This window comes from Tinamus guttatus, unplaced genomic scaffold (genome assembly GCF_059628265.1).
Source record: "Tinamus guttatus ecotype Peru unplaced genomic scaffold, ASM5962826v1 Tinamus_guttatus_pri_ptg001602l, whole genome shotgun sequence".
NCBI classification, from domain to species: domain Eukaryota; kingdom Metazoa; phylum Chordata; class Aves; order Tinamiformes; family Tinamidae; genus Tinamus; species Tinamus guttatus.
Window position 1 is genome coordinate 5,479,463 of NW_028290136.1, and position 17,388 is coordinate 5,496,850.

General features: G+C 37.5%; 1 protein-coding gene across 1 annotated transcript in view; it reads right to left on the reverse strand.

Annotated features, from left to right (window-relative positions):
- Positions 1-5,550: 5,550 nt before the first annotated feature.
- Positions 5,551-17,388, reverse strand: part of DYRK1A (dual specificity tyrosine phosphorylation regulated kinase 1A) — a 77,013-nt gene continuing 65,175 nt past the window's right edge. Inside the window, exons 4-12 of the mRNA XM_088539357.1 lie at positions 16,517-16,609; positions 14,598-14,786; positions 13,758-13,905; positions 11,478-11,764; positions 9,736-9,882; positions 9,207-9,347; positions 8,625-8,931; positions 8,184-8,308; positions 5,551-7,743 (exon numbers count right to left, since the gene is read on the reverse strand). Of these exons, the coding sequence (XP_088395483.1) occupies positions 7,120-7,743; positions 8,184-8,308; positions 8,625-8,931; positions 9,207-9,347; positions 9,736-9,882; positions 11,478-11,764; positions 13,758-13,905; positions 14,598-14,786; positions 16,517-16,609 (2,061 nt within the window). The 3' untranslated portion in view covers positions 5,551-7,119. The remainder of the gene's footprint in view (positions 7,744-8,183; positions 8,309-8,624; positions 8,932-9,206; positions 9,348-9,735; positions 9,883-11,477; positions 11,765-13,757; positions 13,906-14,597; positions 14,787-16,516; positions 16,610-17,388) is intronic.

Here is a 17,388-nt window from a genome sequence, read left to right on the forward strand (position 1 = left end):
CAATCACTAACCAAGTAATTATCGTGATAATCAACATCTGGCACACTACCATCCTTTTTCTCCTACTTCTTGTGCAGAGATCTACATGAGGTGGATTTGGTCTTTCATTTCTATTTTCTACCTTTCATTATTCAAGAACATATGGACTACCCATAAGATGTGAAATTTAAAGAAATTCTTAAAATTCATGGGATTCTGCGAAAGACTTATGCTCAGTAAAACCCATCTCTGTGACAATCAGGGCTTTACAACAGCTGGAGTTGAGAAGTCATGTTATTAACCCTTTCCTCATGCTACAGGGGTAGTTAATTCTGGGGGCCTATTCCCTTGAAGTCAACCTTCCTCATACACACGCTGCACAATGTCAGCACAACATTAGCGAAGCCAAAACTTCTCTTCCAGTCTCCCAAAGACTAGATCCCCAGAACTACAAGCTACTGCCAACCCAATCACTTGAACAGTGAGAAAGGGTTAACACTGTGCAGACAAGCTCATGGAAAAATGCAAGGCAAACATGTTAAGACAACAAACGAGGGTTGCATTCGAGCAGACTGACCTTCAACACCCTTTAAGAAAGGCTTTCAATTAAAATGTTGGTATCTGTACAAACCCTAATGATAGAAAACTCAGAATTAGAGCAATGATAAAAGCACTGAATCAATCCCAAAACTCCACTTCTTTTTTTCCTCAGAAGGAGTAAGATTACTCATCTATGGGGAAGACACCACCAGCAGAGCAATGCCTTCCCCAAAAAGGTTTGAGGTGATAGACTCCACCAGGAGACTGCAAAGCAATGAAGAAGCCAAGTGGCTAATTCCACTCAGGAGAACGTTGCATGTATTATACAAAACACGCACACTGGAGACCAACATGTTTCTAAGAGACTGCTCAACACTGCCTTACGGTACAGGTGGCAATTCCACGAGCTTTGCCTGCTTGCATGCATAACCACTACGGAAACAAAATGACAAAATATTCTTGCTTTTTGATAAGGGAGCAGCATTAAACTCAATTCATCATGTAACGTTTGCCACGTCATTTCTATGATGCAATGCTCTAGGAAATATAATGCCCATGTAACAGAAACCCACGCCAAGACATCACATGCTGTATTCAGAGTGCCGGGGCTTGCACCAGTGGAAAGCAGAAGGGTCTGTCAAAGGTCTAGTCAGGTAAAAGCTGGCTTGTCCAACCTACCGGAGATAGGAAATGCCTTTTGTGGAACTGTAGAGGAAAGAGCATGCAGGAGAACCCCAGAACTATTCAAGGGGTTAAACTGCATCGCCTCGGCTTGCCCATCACCGCAGTACTTTCGACTGCCCCGAAAGCAACGTGTGGGCTTCTCGGTACTGGCGCTACTGAAACAGGCTGTCTCGGGACACGTCTACCCTTTCGGATCCCTGGCATTTTGTTTAAAAAGACAGATTTGTTCAATTAATTCAATAATTTTGAAGGTATTTATGACATTTCTATAACAGTGGTAATTCTCAGTGTTACCAATGATGATAACAGCAGCCCTACTTATTCAAAAATAGCTGATACTTTCTTACTTGGATTGAAAAAAGATTTTTTTTTTTTTTTTTTTTTGCTATTTAGACTGAGAAAATACTAGGGCTGCTTTCCTGACAGGCAGGCTTTATACTTGAGGTTTGAAGCTTTCTACTAGGACACTGTTTACCAGCTGGGATGTTTTTTACTGTTCCTCACTGAGGAAAAATTACTCATCATGAAACAGAGGCCCTGCTTTAGGAACAAGAACCTATGTTGGATCCCATAAGAAAATATCATTTAGGATATACGCAAAAATACCTTAAGATCCTGCACCCTTCATATACCAAGGCAACAAAAATTTTATGCATGTCTTTGGTAAATCTCACTTCCTTTCTCATTTTATTCAGGGTAGGAACAAGTTTTAAAAAAGAATCAGTCACTCAATAACACGCACTGCTCAATTTTTTTCCAGTGGTTCTGAAAGTTTTTTTTTTTTCCTCCAAGATCTACCATAATTTGCTCTTTTAATGTCTCATGACGCTCTGCTTTCAGCCCATTTCAAACTTTTACACCTCAGCCCTAGTTAGTTATGAATTGAAAGCCTGCGGCTTCGCTCGCTGCCGACGCTCTACTCCAATCTCACCGCTGCTTCTGCCAGGCTGCTCTCTCCAGCTCACCCTCATTCTGTCTGCTGTCAGAAAATAAATAATAAATCCTTCTATTCCTTCTTCTTTAATTTAACCTTTCTTAATTGCAACAGAACCACTTCATCCTCCATTTTCCATTTTCAGTTCTCATCCAAGTCAATTCATAAACAGGCTGGATTTCGTACCTTGGAACAAAACGTTCGCCTACATGCTACACATTTCCCACTTTAAATACTGGAATTCAACTGGAACCAATCCACGAAATTTGGACAGAAAAAAGATGTTTCTCACCATAACACAACTGCTTATGTTCACACAACACAGTCAGGAAGAAGTTTTTTTTGGTTCCTTCACGTGCTCCCCATTGACTAAAACGAGTTGAATTCTCTCTTTACTTCAGGAGAGATTTTAACACCCACCTCTCCCTGGGCTAATGAAGCTCATCGCACTCTTCTATTAACCAGATCTTTGGAAGAGTCGCAGTGACTCTTTTGTGACTGAACAACTTTGTAATCTCTGCAGCATCCAGCATAAAACATGATACAGAAACTGCCTGTCCTCTTGGGTCTGTAACGACCATGTATATCTGACAGTCAATAAGAAAAAATAGTTAAAACTAGAAAGTAGTGAAATAAAAGCCAATTTCAAATTTTCCAATGTGAGATTGCTTCTACGGAACCCCACAGAACAGGGATATAACAGAGGAAATGCAACTGGCAAAACGTTTTTCTCTGCTTTAAAACTAGAAGCTATTCCACAATATTGTGTTCCACTCTTCTAAATGAAAGTGCGTCGCCTGCCACAGCCATGCCGGATCACAAATTACCCTCACAAGCTCAATGCTTAGCAATAACTCTACTTCAGAATGAGTTACACACGTTATTTCAGCCAAAAAGATACTTCCATGCTATTTAGAAGTTCTGTGTAACAACCTTACTGAAATCTATCTGCTCTATAAATCAACATCGAACATATTAACCACTCAATCTCAGCACAAAATAATTATAGATTACTCCCTTGTTATACAAGATGCTTCTGATGGGTTCCCACAGGGATTATCTTCAAAGATATTTTAAGAACTTTCGGTTGCCAAAATATAATCTTATTGATGGTTTATCAAAATAATAATGATGGCAGAGTGATAAATAATGAAGACAGGTCACATCTATAGGTTCATCTAAATCGTACTGTAACCCAGCCTCATTCAGACGTCATTATACTTACAGGATGGAAGCCTACATCCCGGAGAGCAGCAATTCTGAGAAGGACTAAGGAATCATGATGGATAATCATCTAAATTTACAATCTTTTAATGCAAATACTGAGACTGAAAGATTTAAAAATGCCATTCTTGGAGGTATAAACAAACAAGCGAAGATATAAACTGAACCATTCGAGAATGTACCTGCACACATCATATGCACACAGCAAGTCTGCAGCGACCACTGGAGCGCTGTATGCAGTTCTTATGCCCACGCTTTAGAGTGTATCTTAAAACACCTGAAACTTCAGAAGAGTCGCAAAAGCCCTACAGTGAGGGAATAAAGGGACTCCACCTGCATAGGTTACTAAAGGTAACGTTAACATATTTTTAATGTGAATAAAGTGAAAGAGTTAAAACTAAGTAGTTATTAGTTGTTCTAAAAGGCAGCTAGTTATCCGATGGCCAGCAGCTGTAGCTAAACAGTTCTAAAACGGAGAAGTACGGAAATATAAGCTAGCTGAATCACTCCAGAGACATGGTGAAATTCTTAAATTTGAAGAATCTATACCAAAACTGGACTTGTTTTTAAAAAGTATGTTCTAGTGCACCCAGAAGATGCAGACTTCATGATGCAGAAATACTTGGGCTGAATTCTAGGGATAATGGCATGTCAGTCGGATTATTTCATTATCACGGTCACTCCTGGCCTCAGCATCAGAGAGTCTGTAACAGGCAGAAAGCTGGATTGTATATAAGAACATTCAAATTAACAAATAATAATATAAACAACTCAAAACTAAAAATACAGTCAATCAAAATCAAGCAGAGCTGTGTTCATACATCAATGATCTGTATACCTTGCTGTTTCAATTAAAAACTCAAAATTATCTGTTACGCCTCCAACTTTTACTTTCATATTTTTATGTCTGCTTCAATGTATCTGATATTTACATACTATAGTATAATTATACCTACCATACCATGGCTTGGAGTAGGTTAATTGCATAGGAAGATTTACTATGTTTACATTTTTTCCTTAAATTATTCTTTTTTTTTTTTTTAAAAAGCACAGTAAAGAGTCTGAGGACAAATTATTCAACTGTTTATCATACATAAGACTGCATGACTATAATACAAAGGGCTTGTCTTTTTCATTTAACGTTACAATATACACAGCAAGTCCGGACTAGGTCTTACAATCTGAACACAGGTATTTAACCTTTTCCATGCTGTTTATGTTTACAATGCACAGAAGTCCTGTAACCAAACTGTGTAGTAAAGCACACAAAACTGGACTGTAACATAACACAGTATGCAGAAGCACTGGATTTTATGATTTCTTCTTTATGTAAGTATTTTAAATCTGCTTTTTTTTTTTTTTGAGGCTTGCTAAGATGTGGCAACCAGTGCACACAAGAATAACCCAGATTTCATATTACCCTTATAGTCCTAGACAGCAGTTAAGTACTGGATTCCTTTTTATATTGCTAAACTCAGCATCCTGTTTCTAAGGTGACAGCCTTCCAACTGCTGTAAACTTTTCTGAATTACTGATTAAAAACAAAACAAAAAAAAGAAAAAAAAAAAATCCTTTTTCATCCACAGGGTTGATGTGTCAATACAAAAGGAATATGGATGACTTGATAAAAAAAAGTTGTAAAGTTGTGATTTAAAAAAAAATGGTAATCCCAAGAATTCATTTGCATTGACATGGTAGTCAGCTGCTGTGTTACCACTGTAGGTATATTAAAAAAAATCCAGTTTTTTAATCAGAAAAAAACTGATTTAGCCCCCACGGAATTGACCAGTAGGAACTTGGGCATTTTTCTGCTGAACCGATTTTGAAGAGAGCTTCCTGGCAGAGGTAGATCACTGCTTCTGTAATACACAGCGGGCAAACAACGCTAATCTGGGATGGGCGACGAGGGAATTTACCCTTCTTTCTTCAAATGAGTTTTTACTGAGTTTTTCCCTTAGTAGAAACTAATGTTCGAATGGGCCCATAAATTTTGCAACTGCCAAGCTGACTGTGTTACATTAAGGCAGCATTACCCCAAAATTAGGCACCTGTTAAATACAGCCTGCTAACCTCAGGTCTCACATGAGTGTTTCGCTTTACTCAGACTATTACTTTGGACCTGTTCATGCAATCAAGGTCTTGCCTTCAAGTTTACAATTATGTTAATAAGGAATACAAGAATCAACTGCTGGTTTCATAGCTTCTGGATCTAGTGTCCCTTTTACCTTCAGAAGCCTGAACACATTTATAATGTAACAGATGTTATAGTCTCGAAGTAGATGTCAATCTAGTATGTTCAGTACACAGATTGCTGTAAATGTATTGGCTATGAATTCAACAACAGTTCCAGTTTTGTTTAAGCAATAGTACAGCCATAATTTTCAACTGACATTTAAAAATGGTCTAGTTACACCTTGTGTCAAAGTGCAGAACTGCTACATTATTGGTTACAGACATCTATGTGCTATAAAAACAGCTTTGGTACAATAAATTATCAAAAAAGAAAATAAATTTTTGTAAAATTCACAGCATAATTGTGAGGCAAAAAAGCAGTCACATAAAATTCTGCATTTTTAAAAATGTTCAGGATGAACAGAAGACGTCTTTGTGCAGAAGTAATGGTGGAGAAACCACGTGCCGAGAAAAAGCAAAAGAAAAAAGTAAAAAGCAGGAAGGGACACAGTTGTAGCTATTTCCATCAAACGCAAACCACTACTCCTGTGACCTTCAACCAATAAGGAAGTCAACTTTATGACACACGCAAAGTGACCTTGCAATACCTTACAATAAGTGGGTCACGAAAGTCTATTTTAAAAGAAAGGCCTCTTGAATTACCCATTCTCTGTGTTTTCAGCATTAAGGACTGTCTGCAAAAGCATGTCCAAAAGTGATTGCATCTGAAATGGTAGGCTCTTCTAACTTAAGAGTCCAAATCCATAAGGCCAAAGGTTATCCCAAAGACCACCACTCAGACCTCCCCAGGACTGGCCAGGACCGACCCGTTGATTGCTTCTCAGTGCACCTTAGTTATGAAACCAGTCATATTTCAATACTAACTGACTGCGGTCTCCAAAATACGAGACCCACGGAATCCCATTACAATTGCTGCTTTGATCCTCAGTAGATTCAGATAAGGAGAGTTCTGATCACCGCCACTTAGCATGCTTAATGTGCCTTACAAACTCCATTACAACCGTCCCTTTTTACAGCTGAAGAATATATATTTGTGTAATCTGAAGGTCCCTCTTTCTTACAGTACTGCATTTCTGTGCCCATGTTTGTTTGGGGAACTTAAAAAAAATATATCACTCCCCTCCCACCCAAAAACTTCAAAGGGCCTTTTCCATAAAAGTCATGTGCAATGCTTTTAAAAAGGAACTAGTCTGCAACTACAGCTAACACTTGAACAAGAACCCCTGTTGAATGAGACCAAAGAAAAAATCCCTCCCAAAAAAACCCTATGACTAGGTTGTGGCAAGTTAAAATGGGGAAAGCAAAAGGTGAACACCACTAAGCTATCCGTTAAGGTGGGTCCGGACATGGCTCTTAAAAAACAAAAACAAAAAACCAAACCAAAACAAAAAAAAACTTCATTGTCCCTTTGCAATCTTTTCAAGTTTAAAAAAATAGTCAGCTTTGCCCTCCTGTAGCGGTTCAGTGAGTTTATCTCCTTCTGATTCAAGCAGCTTTGCACTTTGTTTTTGGAAAAACACCACTTCTATAAAAACACACAAGAAACAAACTTAGTTTCAGTTTAGTCACGAGCTAGCCACAGGACTTTGCTGAACACAAACTCCTGTCATGGGAGACTCTTCTCTATCGATTCCTTGCCTCCTTGCAAGGTGTCCTTCAGTCATGTAATGAGCAGGACCTGTATTAGCAGAAAACTGGTACGTCGGATGTCCAGCTATGCCAGTCTCTTGGCGCGGATTAGAGTAGACTGTTAAATTCACGTCCATAGCTCCATTTTGTCCAAAGTCCAAGGTATTAGCAGCCACTGGGCGGTTCTGATAGGCCTGATTGCCTTGGTTACCAGTAGAGGAGGAAGATGTAGAGGAAGAAGTAGTTGAGGAAGACAGGGATGTCATGGAGTGGTGACTGTGGCCCACCTCCATAGAATCCTGGGTGGAGGAGCTGTTTGTTGGAGAATTGTAGACCCTTGGCCTGGTCCGGCTACCCAAGGCTTGCTGTCCATGATGGTGGTGGTGGTGGTGGTGATGGTGGTGGTGGTGAGAGCTATTTCCGTGATGATGATGTAATGCGTTCTGTTGTTGCGGGGGTACGTGGAAGGTGGTTTCTTGAACTGGATGGTTTTCCACAGTGACCTGTGTGGGAGCTTCAGTGGCTGTCCAACCAAGTGGTGGAGGAAATTGTTGTCGAACCTATGGTAACAGGCAAGGTGAGAAGTACTTACAAAGAATTCTTACAAATTCTTACAAATCTATCCTTTTACAATAGGTGAGAGAGATTAAGCTAACAATGCTTCCTCTAAGCTTTCAAAAGTTAACCAAACAACGCAGCTGCAAAATTATTACAGAGATTATCACCCTTTGTGAGGTGAAGCACTGAGAGCTCCCTATAACTTGTTACTGACACATAAAACCTTCATCTCTGCAAAATTTTGGGAAACTGTTTTTGCCTACGTGTCTGACCTAACATACAAAGAATGATGTGGAAAAAAAAATGGGAAAAAAAGAAATCAAACTGGATGGCTAGATCCAGTCTATTCCTTACACTAAAGTGTTAGTTTCAGGAATTTAATATCCTCAGAAAATTAATATTTAAAATCGTATAAACTAAGCAGACAAAAACTCTACTCCACCTGTGGGCTATGTGTTTCACAGTCCATAGCTTGAACAGCAGCAGTGAAGTGTCCACCACTATGTCGATGCTGGTGTGTGGGGTCTGACCGTGCCCTTCCACTGTTACTTGTACCAGAAGATCCACCTAAAAAATCACAATATGCACAATAACAATAGAGTTGGACAATAAAATTTACAGTAACCTGTAAAATGATGCAGCATAAAGGTTTCAAAATTGCTTTGAGGTCAAAATACAAGACTTCTCATAATCACATTTTTTAAAATCTACTTTAGCTTTTTTATTGAAGTATTTATCTCTTAATAGCAGCTGAAAAAACGGTTTCAATGTATATAACTGACTCATTTGCTCTTTAACAAAAATAAGATGATATTTATCTGGTAAAGATTCATTTCATAAAATTAGGAAACACAAATTTATTATCTCTTAGCGAGAAACTTGCCTGAGCTTGAGGATGTACTAGAGGTGGTTCCTGAAGACTGTGACTGCTCCATAGCAGGACTCGTAGACACACTGTTACTTGTATTTGTACCTTCGTCTGCTGTTTTCTTGAAGAAACTATGCTGTAGGGCATAGTAAGGTTGAATTCGGGTCTTAGGGTCATAATCAAGCATCCTTAAGATGAGGTCTTTGAACTTCAAGTAGTCAGCTACAGTATGACCCGATTCCCCAGCACGACGTCCACCCGGTCCTCCTGTTTCAACTCCTAGGATATTGTGAAGCTTACGAGTTCCGGGCGGTTTGTATTCCTGTTGAGAAGTTAGACATGCTTCATATCAAATTAAGCATTAAGTGTTGTATTTGCACAGATTAAATGTGCTATAAAAATGTCACATAAATCAAAGAAATAAACTATTTGACACTACTGAAAATGTTATTTAATCAACCTATCTTATCACACCGAACAGTAATAGACAACCACAATATTGTACTTTCAGCAATGCAAAATATAAAGCAGTTGAAGTAACATTTCACTTTATTTTTTAAGCAACAATCATATTCTCAGCCTAGTTAAGTAGCCTACCCTTTTTCCATCTTTGGTCTTCTTCAAGTTCCAAGTGCCATCTGGCAGCTTCTCAAAGAACTTTCTTGCTTTTGGTGCTTGGTCAAGAATGTGAGGAGGTGGTATCCCCAAAACTTCCACTATTTTATTCATTTGATCCACCTGTTCCAAACAAAGAGTATTTGTAAACAACATGTGTCAGATACGTGAGCAGAGTGATGGGGTCCAATATTCTATATAGGCACATGGAAAGGAAACGTTAACTACCCACACACTTAAACTGTCATTTAACTGTGAGCTTAACAAAAATCTAATATGCAAAAAAGAAGCTAATGAGTAAGGAGCAAGGAGGGGACTCAAAGACAGAAAACTACAACCAGGCTATATTGATTCCTGGCAAAAGACATCGCCACCATAATGTCGATGCTTGTTTGTTTTAGAATTACTAGACTTCCCTAACTTAAGCGTTATGATTAAAACAGAGCAACAGAGCAGACCAAAGCCAGGAGAATGAACAAAGAATCAAATTTACCACTAAATAACTGCATACCTCATTTGCCCCACTGAAAAGAGGCTCACCAGTGTGCATCTCCACCAAAATACACCCAAGGGACCACATGTCAATTGCAAGATCATAAGGCATTCCCAGTAGCACCTCTGGTGATCGATAAAAACGACTCTGGATATATTGATATATCTGAAACAAAAGCATTTAAAAATAATGCACATCATCCAAATGCACTATTATGATTTTGCATCACAAAGCAGAATTACCATGAAGTATATTCTGTACATAGGCAAGCTAAAATAAAGCATCCATGATGCTAAAATGTACCTGTACATTAAATTTATTAAAATATTTAAATGTTAACTCTTAACAAAATACTAACACACTCAAAAATAGTACATATTCACTCCTGATGATGGTATTTTACATTGTTTGAGTGATTTGTGTAATCCTAGGCAATTACAGGGAATCATGCAACTTTTTAGTGTTGCATTGGCCAAAGAGTACCTACGCCACAAACCACTCCAGAATTACACAATACTTCAGACAAAAACTATAGTAAAAGATGAAAAGACACTACTGTGACATAACCTAGGAAGTGAACAGGACAGAATAAGGACGTTGTTGTCCTTGCCAATATCCCCAACCCCTTCAGAAACAGCAAGTCTGTGAGATCAATTACCAGTTGATTCCAGAAACTGGGAAACAGCTCATGCAGAAAAACCCAACAAAATCTCCTAAACTGTCCTGCTCTTAGCACATGGAAGAAAATTCTACCTTGATTCTTCATCTGGAGACTGGATTTAAACATACGAATACTGAAAATCAAACAAACCAATAAAACGGAAAACCCCAAACAGACCTGTAATTTCATATTCAAAGTCACATGTAATTCAGCCAGAAAAGAACCCCTCAACATTAGAACACAAGGCACACACTAAACAGCTTGCCCTGATGAGATCTTCAGTGAACAAATTATAAATCCAGATTGAACTACTGAGAAAAATGATTCTTTTCCCTAATGAAAACAGGCCTTGGCATCCAAGCAATATTATTTAGGTTCTTAAGTATTAATCTAACATTTCTCAAATCAAAATGCAATGCTTGCCCTCCAAGCAAATGAGCAGCAGGACAGAATAATGAATTCTTCTGACACTGACTTATCTGCGTGGCTCTATCTTAATGTGAAGAATCAAGGACAGAAAGCAATTCAGCCCTTCACCCTCGTAATACTTTGCACAGATCTAGCTTTATTCAGAGTAATAATGCCACCTAACCAAATCCAACCAATCTACCGCTGCTAAAGTATTTGTAAAAATGGACTTAATTATAAGTAGTATCCTTAAGAGCCAATCATTGCCATGTTTTGGTGCCCAAATACCTTCTTATCTTCAAGGAATACTAAGTAACAGGTAACATCTAAAAGTAGCAGGAGGAAATACATTATAGAATAGAAAAATAATAAAGGAATAAATATTTTATCTAATAGCACTGCACTGCAGCAGACTTAAGTGCTCACGTATTTTACATTACATAGCCATAAAAACATAACCAAAAGGAGGAGAAAAGAAGGAGAAAATAAAAAAGAGAAGACTGTGAGTTTATTCACATCTCCTACAGATGGCTGATCCCTACCTAATACCATATTTAAAAAAAAACTACTATTTCACTTGAATCATCACCTGTGAAGCTTTGCTTACCTTTTCAGCTACTATGATTTAAAAATAGTAAGTTTCTCCTATGTATTCAATAACAGTGTAATTAGCATTTTTGCTCACACTCACCCTCTGTCCAAGTTGACAAGAACTGCCAAAATCAACAATCTTGATGGCGCTTCGTTTGGGGTTACAGAGCAGGATATTCTCAGGTTTTAGGTCACAGTGAATGATACTAAGTTCAGGAGTCGCCAGGAAAAGCAGTGCAGTGCACATCTGCTGTGCAAATTTTCGTGTCAGGTTGAGCGAGACCCCGCGGAAGTTGGTGTTGCGCAGCAGATCGTAGAGGTTGTAGGAGAGCATTTCAAAGACTAAGCAGAGGTGGTTTCGGAACATGAAGTGGCGCTTCAAATGCACTTTGAAAAAGAGAAGAGAGTAATTAAACAGACGCTGTGAGGTGACAGTCAAATGCGGATTACAACACAGTGCTTAACTACTTGAATCAGTCTATGAATAAGATAATACATAGTTAGTGTTTCTCCTACACGTATGGTGATTTACAAAACTTTGTTGCCATGTGTAGGGGATGAGAGGATATTTTGTGTATCTGAAGTATCCTCAGACATACCTCAGTGAAGTTATATTAACGGTAGAGAAACTTTTCTGCCTTTTTAATTGTATTTTCAAAATACATTTATCATTCCACTAGCAAATGAGGGCAATAATATCTAGGTAAATAAGAAGGGCAGTCCAGCATTCCAAAATAAGTCAACTTTTGCTTACTAAAGGAGAAATACAGCAACATTCACCACTAATCTTTGTCCTCAATAAACTACCAATAGCCCTAGCTAAGTAAAAATATCAGCAAAAAAGAGCAGAAGTACTAACTGAATCTAATGCAACCTTTCCCTCAATGCCCCCCACATTTTCTAGGGGAGAGTTTATATCTTCACCCACATAAATTGTATTCAGGTCCAAGCAGACTGGTCGTAAGTTCACGAGCACCAGCATTCGTAACAATAAAAACATGTATCACACTTTAAATTATACATTAGGAATTTCCATTATATAAACACAGAAAAGTATCTGAAAACCCATGCGTGTACTGAAGTATACAACAGCCCTGAATTAACACCTTTCCACTCCTCATAAAATATTCAGATAACTAAGGGAGAAAAGAGAAAAACAAAGGAAAGTGGTTCAGAAACTGAAGAGGAGAATGAAGCGAAAACAGGAAGGAGAATCAAAGCATGAACTCACTTGGAGATGACACACTTCTGTACAAGACTTAAAAAACAAATAGTCTTCCCTATCGGTTAAAACAAACTGAACTATACAAATTAACCAGAACTTTTCAGCCAAAAATACATACTCCTTTTATTTCAGGATTGAGGGAAGTTTCTAAAATTCTTCCTGACAGTGTATCTACAGACTGTAGTAAGACAATTTAGAAATATCCTCCTAAGCAGGGTTCTACTTTCCTTGTGTTTCAGAAGAGCCATCAAGGTGCTCTTCCAAATGACAGTGGACAATTTAATCTTGGAACAATTTAAACTACTGATGCCAGCTTTATTTAAAACATACCAAGATATAACTGCTCTTTATAGGTCACAGTTCTCAATGACCTCAATTAATAAAATTCCAAAGGCATTATATTAATGAGACATAATTTCAATTTATGGAAGTAACCAAGCCAGCCCAAATCCAATTAATGTGACTATAAAACGGGTGAAAATTTTGCCACAATAATCTGTAAGAGGTGAGTGGGGTTTACCAGACTCTTAAGCATTCAGGTTAGTTGCCACAAGTAGAAGAAAATTGAAATAGTCGAAATTCTCAGATAAAAAGCAACACGGCCCATTCTTGTTCATACTGAAGTCTTTGAGGACAATTCAAACTTTCCATTAAGGCAATTAACTTGGTGTACCATGCAATTTTATTTTCTCCATTTTAAGCCGGTTCTTCATGTATCCCTTGCAGCTTACCTGTAACAAGGACACTTGCTTCCTCCCTGACACTTCTAGACTTTTGCCAATGCCTCTAGATCGCCTGCCCTTTCTCACTGTCGCGTTATTTCCAATATTCCCCCCCCACAAAAGCACCAGCAACCTTCATGCCCCTGTGCTTTCTCTCCAGCCGACTGCAATTTCCTCCCACATCATCCAGGTTTGCTGACCTTGTCAGTCTGGCCAGAACCATCACTTACTGCAGCTGATCTGAACCTATACATAAGTTGTTGCTTTTATGTCCAATTATCTAAATTAAGTAATATTAAAAATGCAAAAGTTACATATTTTCCTTTCAGTTCCTCAACACCAAAAGAATCAGTTGCAGCATCCTAAGCGTTACAGCAAGATCTAAAGTATTCCTAATGATTACATAAAAAGTAAAAATAGCTTATTTGAATACCTATGTAGTATTTCATCTCGGTGTCATGTTTGTTCATAAGCTCAAGCAGTCGCACTTCAATCTGGGCTTGGTTTAAGAAAGCCTTCTTGTTTTTTATAATTTTAATAGCCACCCACTCCTGTTCCACTCTGTCATAAGCCTTTACAACCTAAAAGAGAAAAAGACACATATTTAAGTAAAATCTCTCAATTCAGGTTTTCAAAACACAGTAAAAGAAATTTTCTCAATGTATCCAAATTTAGAGAAGAAAATATTTTTAGAGCTGCCATTCTTTCTAATTAAATTTCTTTTCTTCTTGTTACTACAATGAAGTTACAACTGATCGCACAGAGTTTATTGCAGCAATATCCCAAAATAGAACTGAGGCTTCATGGAACTGCACTAAGGCAAGTATTGCATTCACGTGCAAAAAGTAAATCAACAGCATGATATTGAAAATGGCTGCCAGAACAAGAGAAAAAACTAATAAAATGACAAAAGAAACCTTGCAGTATTTTTCTCAAGTTACCAATAGCCAATGCAAACATTAATGCAGAGAATATATAACCTCTAGTACCAAGACTATTATGTTTTAATTTAAAAATACAAAAAGTTAAAAATGCGGATTGATAGCAAAAGTTTAAGGACCTGCAAAATGTATTACCAGATGGATGTACTGAAGGATGTCCAGATGCTATCTGCAATCCGAAGAAAGACCCCAGATTTAAGAGTTCTGAACACACATACATTTTGATAGACTTAAAAACAAAGGGTGCAATTTTAAAATGAAAGAGGAATAGTAACTCCTATGAAACCTGCCTCACAGCTCACATCAATTACAGGCTTCTCAGCTTGCATTACCTGTCCAAACGATCCTTTGCCTATTAAAGAGTCGATTTCATAACGATCCATCCACTTCTCCCCATTTTTTACAATGTAGTCATAGTTGTCGTCATCATAGCCATCATTGTAAACTTTTCGCTCCTTCTTATGACTGGAATCATCTCCTTGGCCCTGCTGATGCCGCCGTTTTTTTTTTGCATAGTAAACCTGCAGGTGAAGAATACATTGCTTAAAAGAGCACTTTTTAGAGCATCAGTTTAGTAAAGCTTTTATTATCATCCAGTGTCCATGTATCTACTTCTGTGATTTTAAAATATGACTTCTACTATGTTTTTTCCACCGAAAAAAACAAATCCTCACTTGTTATCACTCTATTTAGAGTAATTATACCACAAACAAGATCTTGATGAATAATTAAAAACAATTTTGTAAGCAGACCTAAATAAATGTGCTAATAACACTAATCCTTTAAGCTCATAGATGTAAAAAGAAAAGCTACATTGAAGTAAACTATATAATTGTAAAATTACAATCAAAACTTGTAAATATTCTAGTTTGAAAGGCTAAAAAACAACCAGAAAACAGAAATTCTAAAACAAAACAAAAGAAAACTGTCACTAATTATTTAGTAAAAGATTCATGTAAATGTTGCACTCTGCATACATGCATAATCACTACACTAGGCATGGATATAATCTATCTAGTGGTTTATAAAAGTGCTGCTGGAAAGAAAACAATAGTTATTTACAATATTGAACTCACATTCACAAAACCAAAAACACAAGAAGTTCAGCATCTTAGTCTGACCACCCAACAAGCCAGTGACAAAAAGGTCCCCAGCCTCTAGTCCTAGATACAGAGCACTACAGTGACAATGATTTTACGTAGACTGGAAAGAGCAGTTACCAGTCACTCTTTTCACAATATTAAAAAAAAAAATTAAATATTTCCAACCCAGTCTGTAATCACTGAAGGAATTACTTCAAATTATCTACAACTACCTAAGCATTAGAAACTTCCTGATGCTTTCCTGTGTTAAATACACTAGTTTTGAATTTTCCATTGGCTACTAATGATTAATTAGACAAATAAGAAGAACTTAAGCACATTCATAACGGTTTACAGGACGAACTTAAAGAATTTTTGTGCCACTCCTATTTCTGTATTATACAACAAAAAAAAGCTCAAAATTTGTTTATAAAACTACAGAAAATAACACCAGCATTAAAAATTCTGCACATACTAGTCGGCAAGCAGGACTCTGACAACAGGGATCTCAAATCAGATGTAAATGACACAGTGGCTTTGTTTGTCTTAGATCTTCACAAGGACTGGAAAACTTGAATGCTCAACGAATAAGCATAAGAAAAAAAAAAAGCATTTCCTTGCTGACGAGTAATTGAAGAGGAGTCCTAAGATTTTGGGAAAATATTTAAATATATGGAGTACAGACTTGCAGAACTTACAAATGAAGAATTGGGCCTATAAATTACGACACCCAAGAACTTAAGTTACATTTGAAAATTTGAAGTTATAGTTTTAGCATTCGGCCGCATCCACTGCAAATATTTTATCTATTTTCATCATGGATTTTTTCCCCTCCAAAAATTTTCAACAACTAGAAGAAATCCAAAACTTTTCTTTTAACCATCTTCATGCAGAGAAAACACCCTGTTTTCTTCAGACAAGATTCAAAGGTGGACAAAAACACTTCTGCCTCCATACACTGTGTCTCTGATAAAAATAATGCACAATTTCTCTATCTGTGGTCACACAACTTTTTATCCATGGTCAAAGGACTTCCCTGAATAAGACAAACTCCGCAATTAATGCCAGCAAAAGAAATACATTTCGATGCAGTAAGAACACACTTAATAACATCTTCTAAACAAAGGCATCACAGCAATACACATTCAAAAGATAATTGGAGCCATTACCTCATTAATATGTTTGTATGTTTTGATCAAATCTACGGAGAGTTTCCTCAAAGGAGCAGTAGCTGGATCACGGAAAGTTTGGGGCATTCGCCTCTGTAATACGACAACATCACAACTTAGACAGAAACAAAAAGCCACACACTGCCATCTCTCTCACGGAGATGAGCTAGTTAACTCTGACACCTTTAAGATGACATTAAAAAAAAAAAAAACAAACAGAAAAACAAAATAGGAATCAAAGAAAGCAATAATTTAATCCATCAAACAAAATCCAAATCCCCAAATTTCAGACTCTCCCAATATACCTAGGAGGCTTAATTCCTACAGCCAGTCTGTGCCCCTGGTACAAATACAGCTCCTCTGACAACACACGTTCTTGCCGACTTCATTCCTTTGCCTTAGGACTCACACATGAACTGGAATTATACATAGTGCCCAGCTGCATTCAACCCACAAACAGTTAACAGTAACAACTACTGGAAAAGCAAGCTTGGTCAAGCATGAGTATGGAACAGCAGCTTGCTGCATCAAACTGCATTAAATTCAGAAATCAGGAAAGTCGGGGTACTGTGCGTTACAAAATCTAGGCCTAAGAAGACATCAGAAGCATGCTCGAGAATACCATATCTACCTTTAAGTCTTAAAACTACTGTTTCGTCACTTGTATTTCCTAAAATTGACAGCTTTTAGAGCAAGTCTTCAACAGCTGGCAAGTATTTCTGTAATTTTCCCTAAAGAAACAAGACTTCTGGATCTGTTGACCTACTCCTCCTTAAAATTGAGTTGAAATCTCAAAGACAATGTTCTTATAAGTTTTTCTCAAAAAAAAAAAAAAAAAAAAAAAAAAAAAAAAAAAAAGTTAAAAGCTTCAA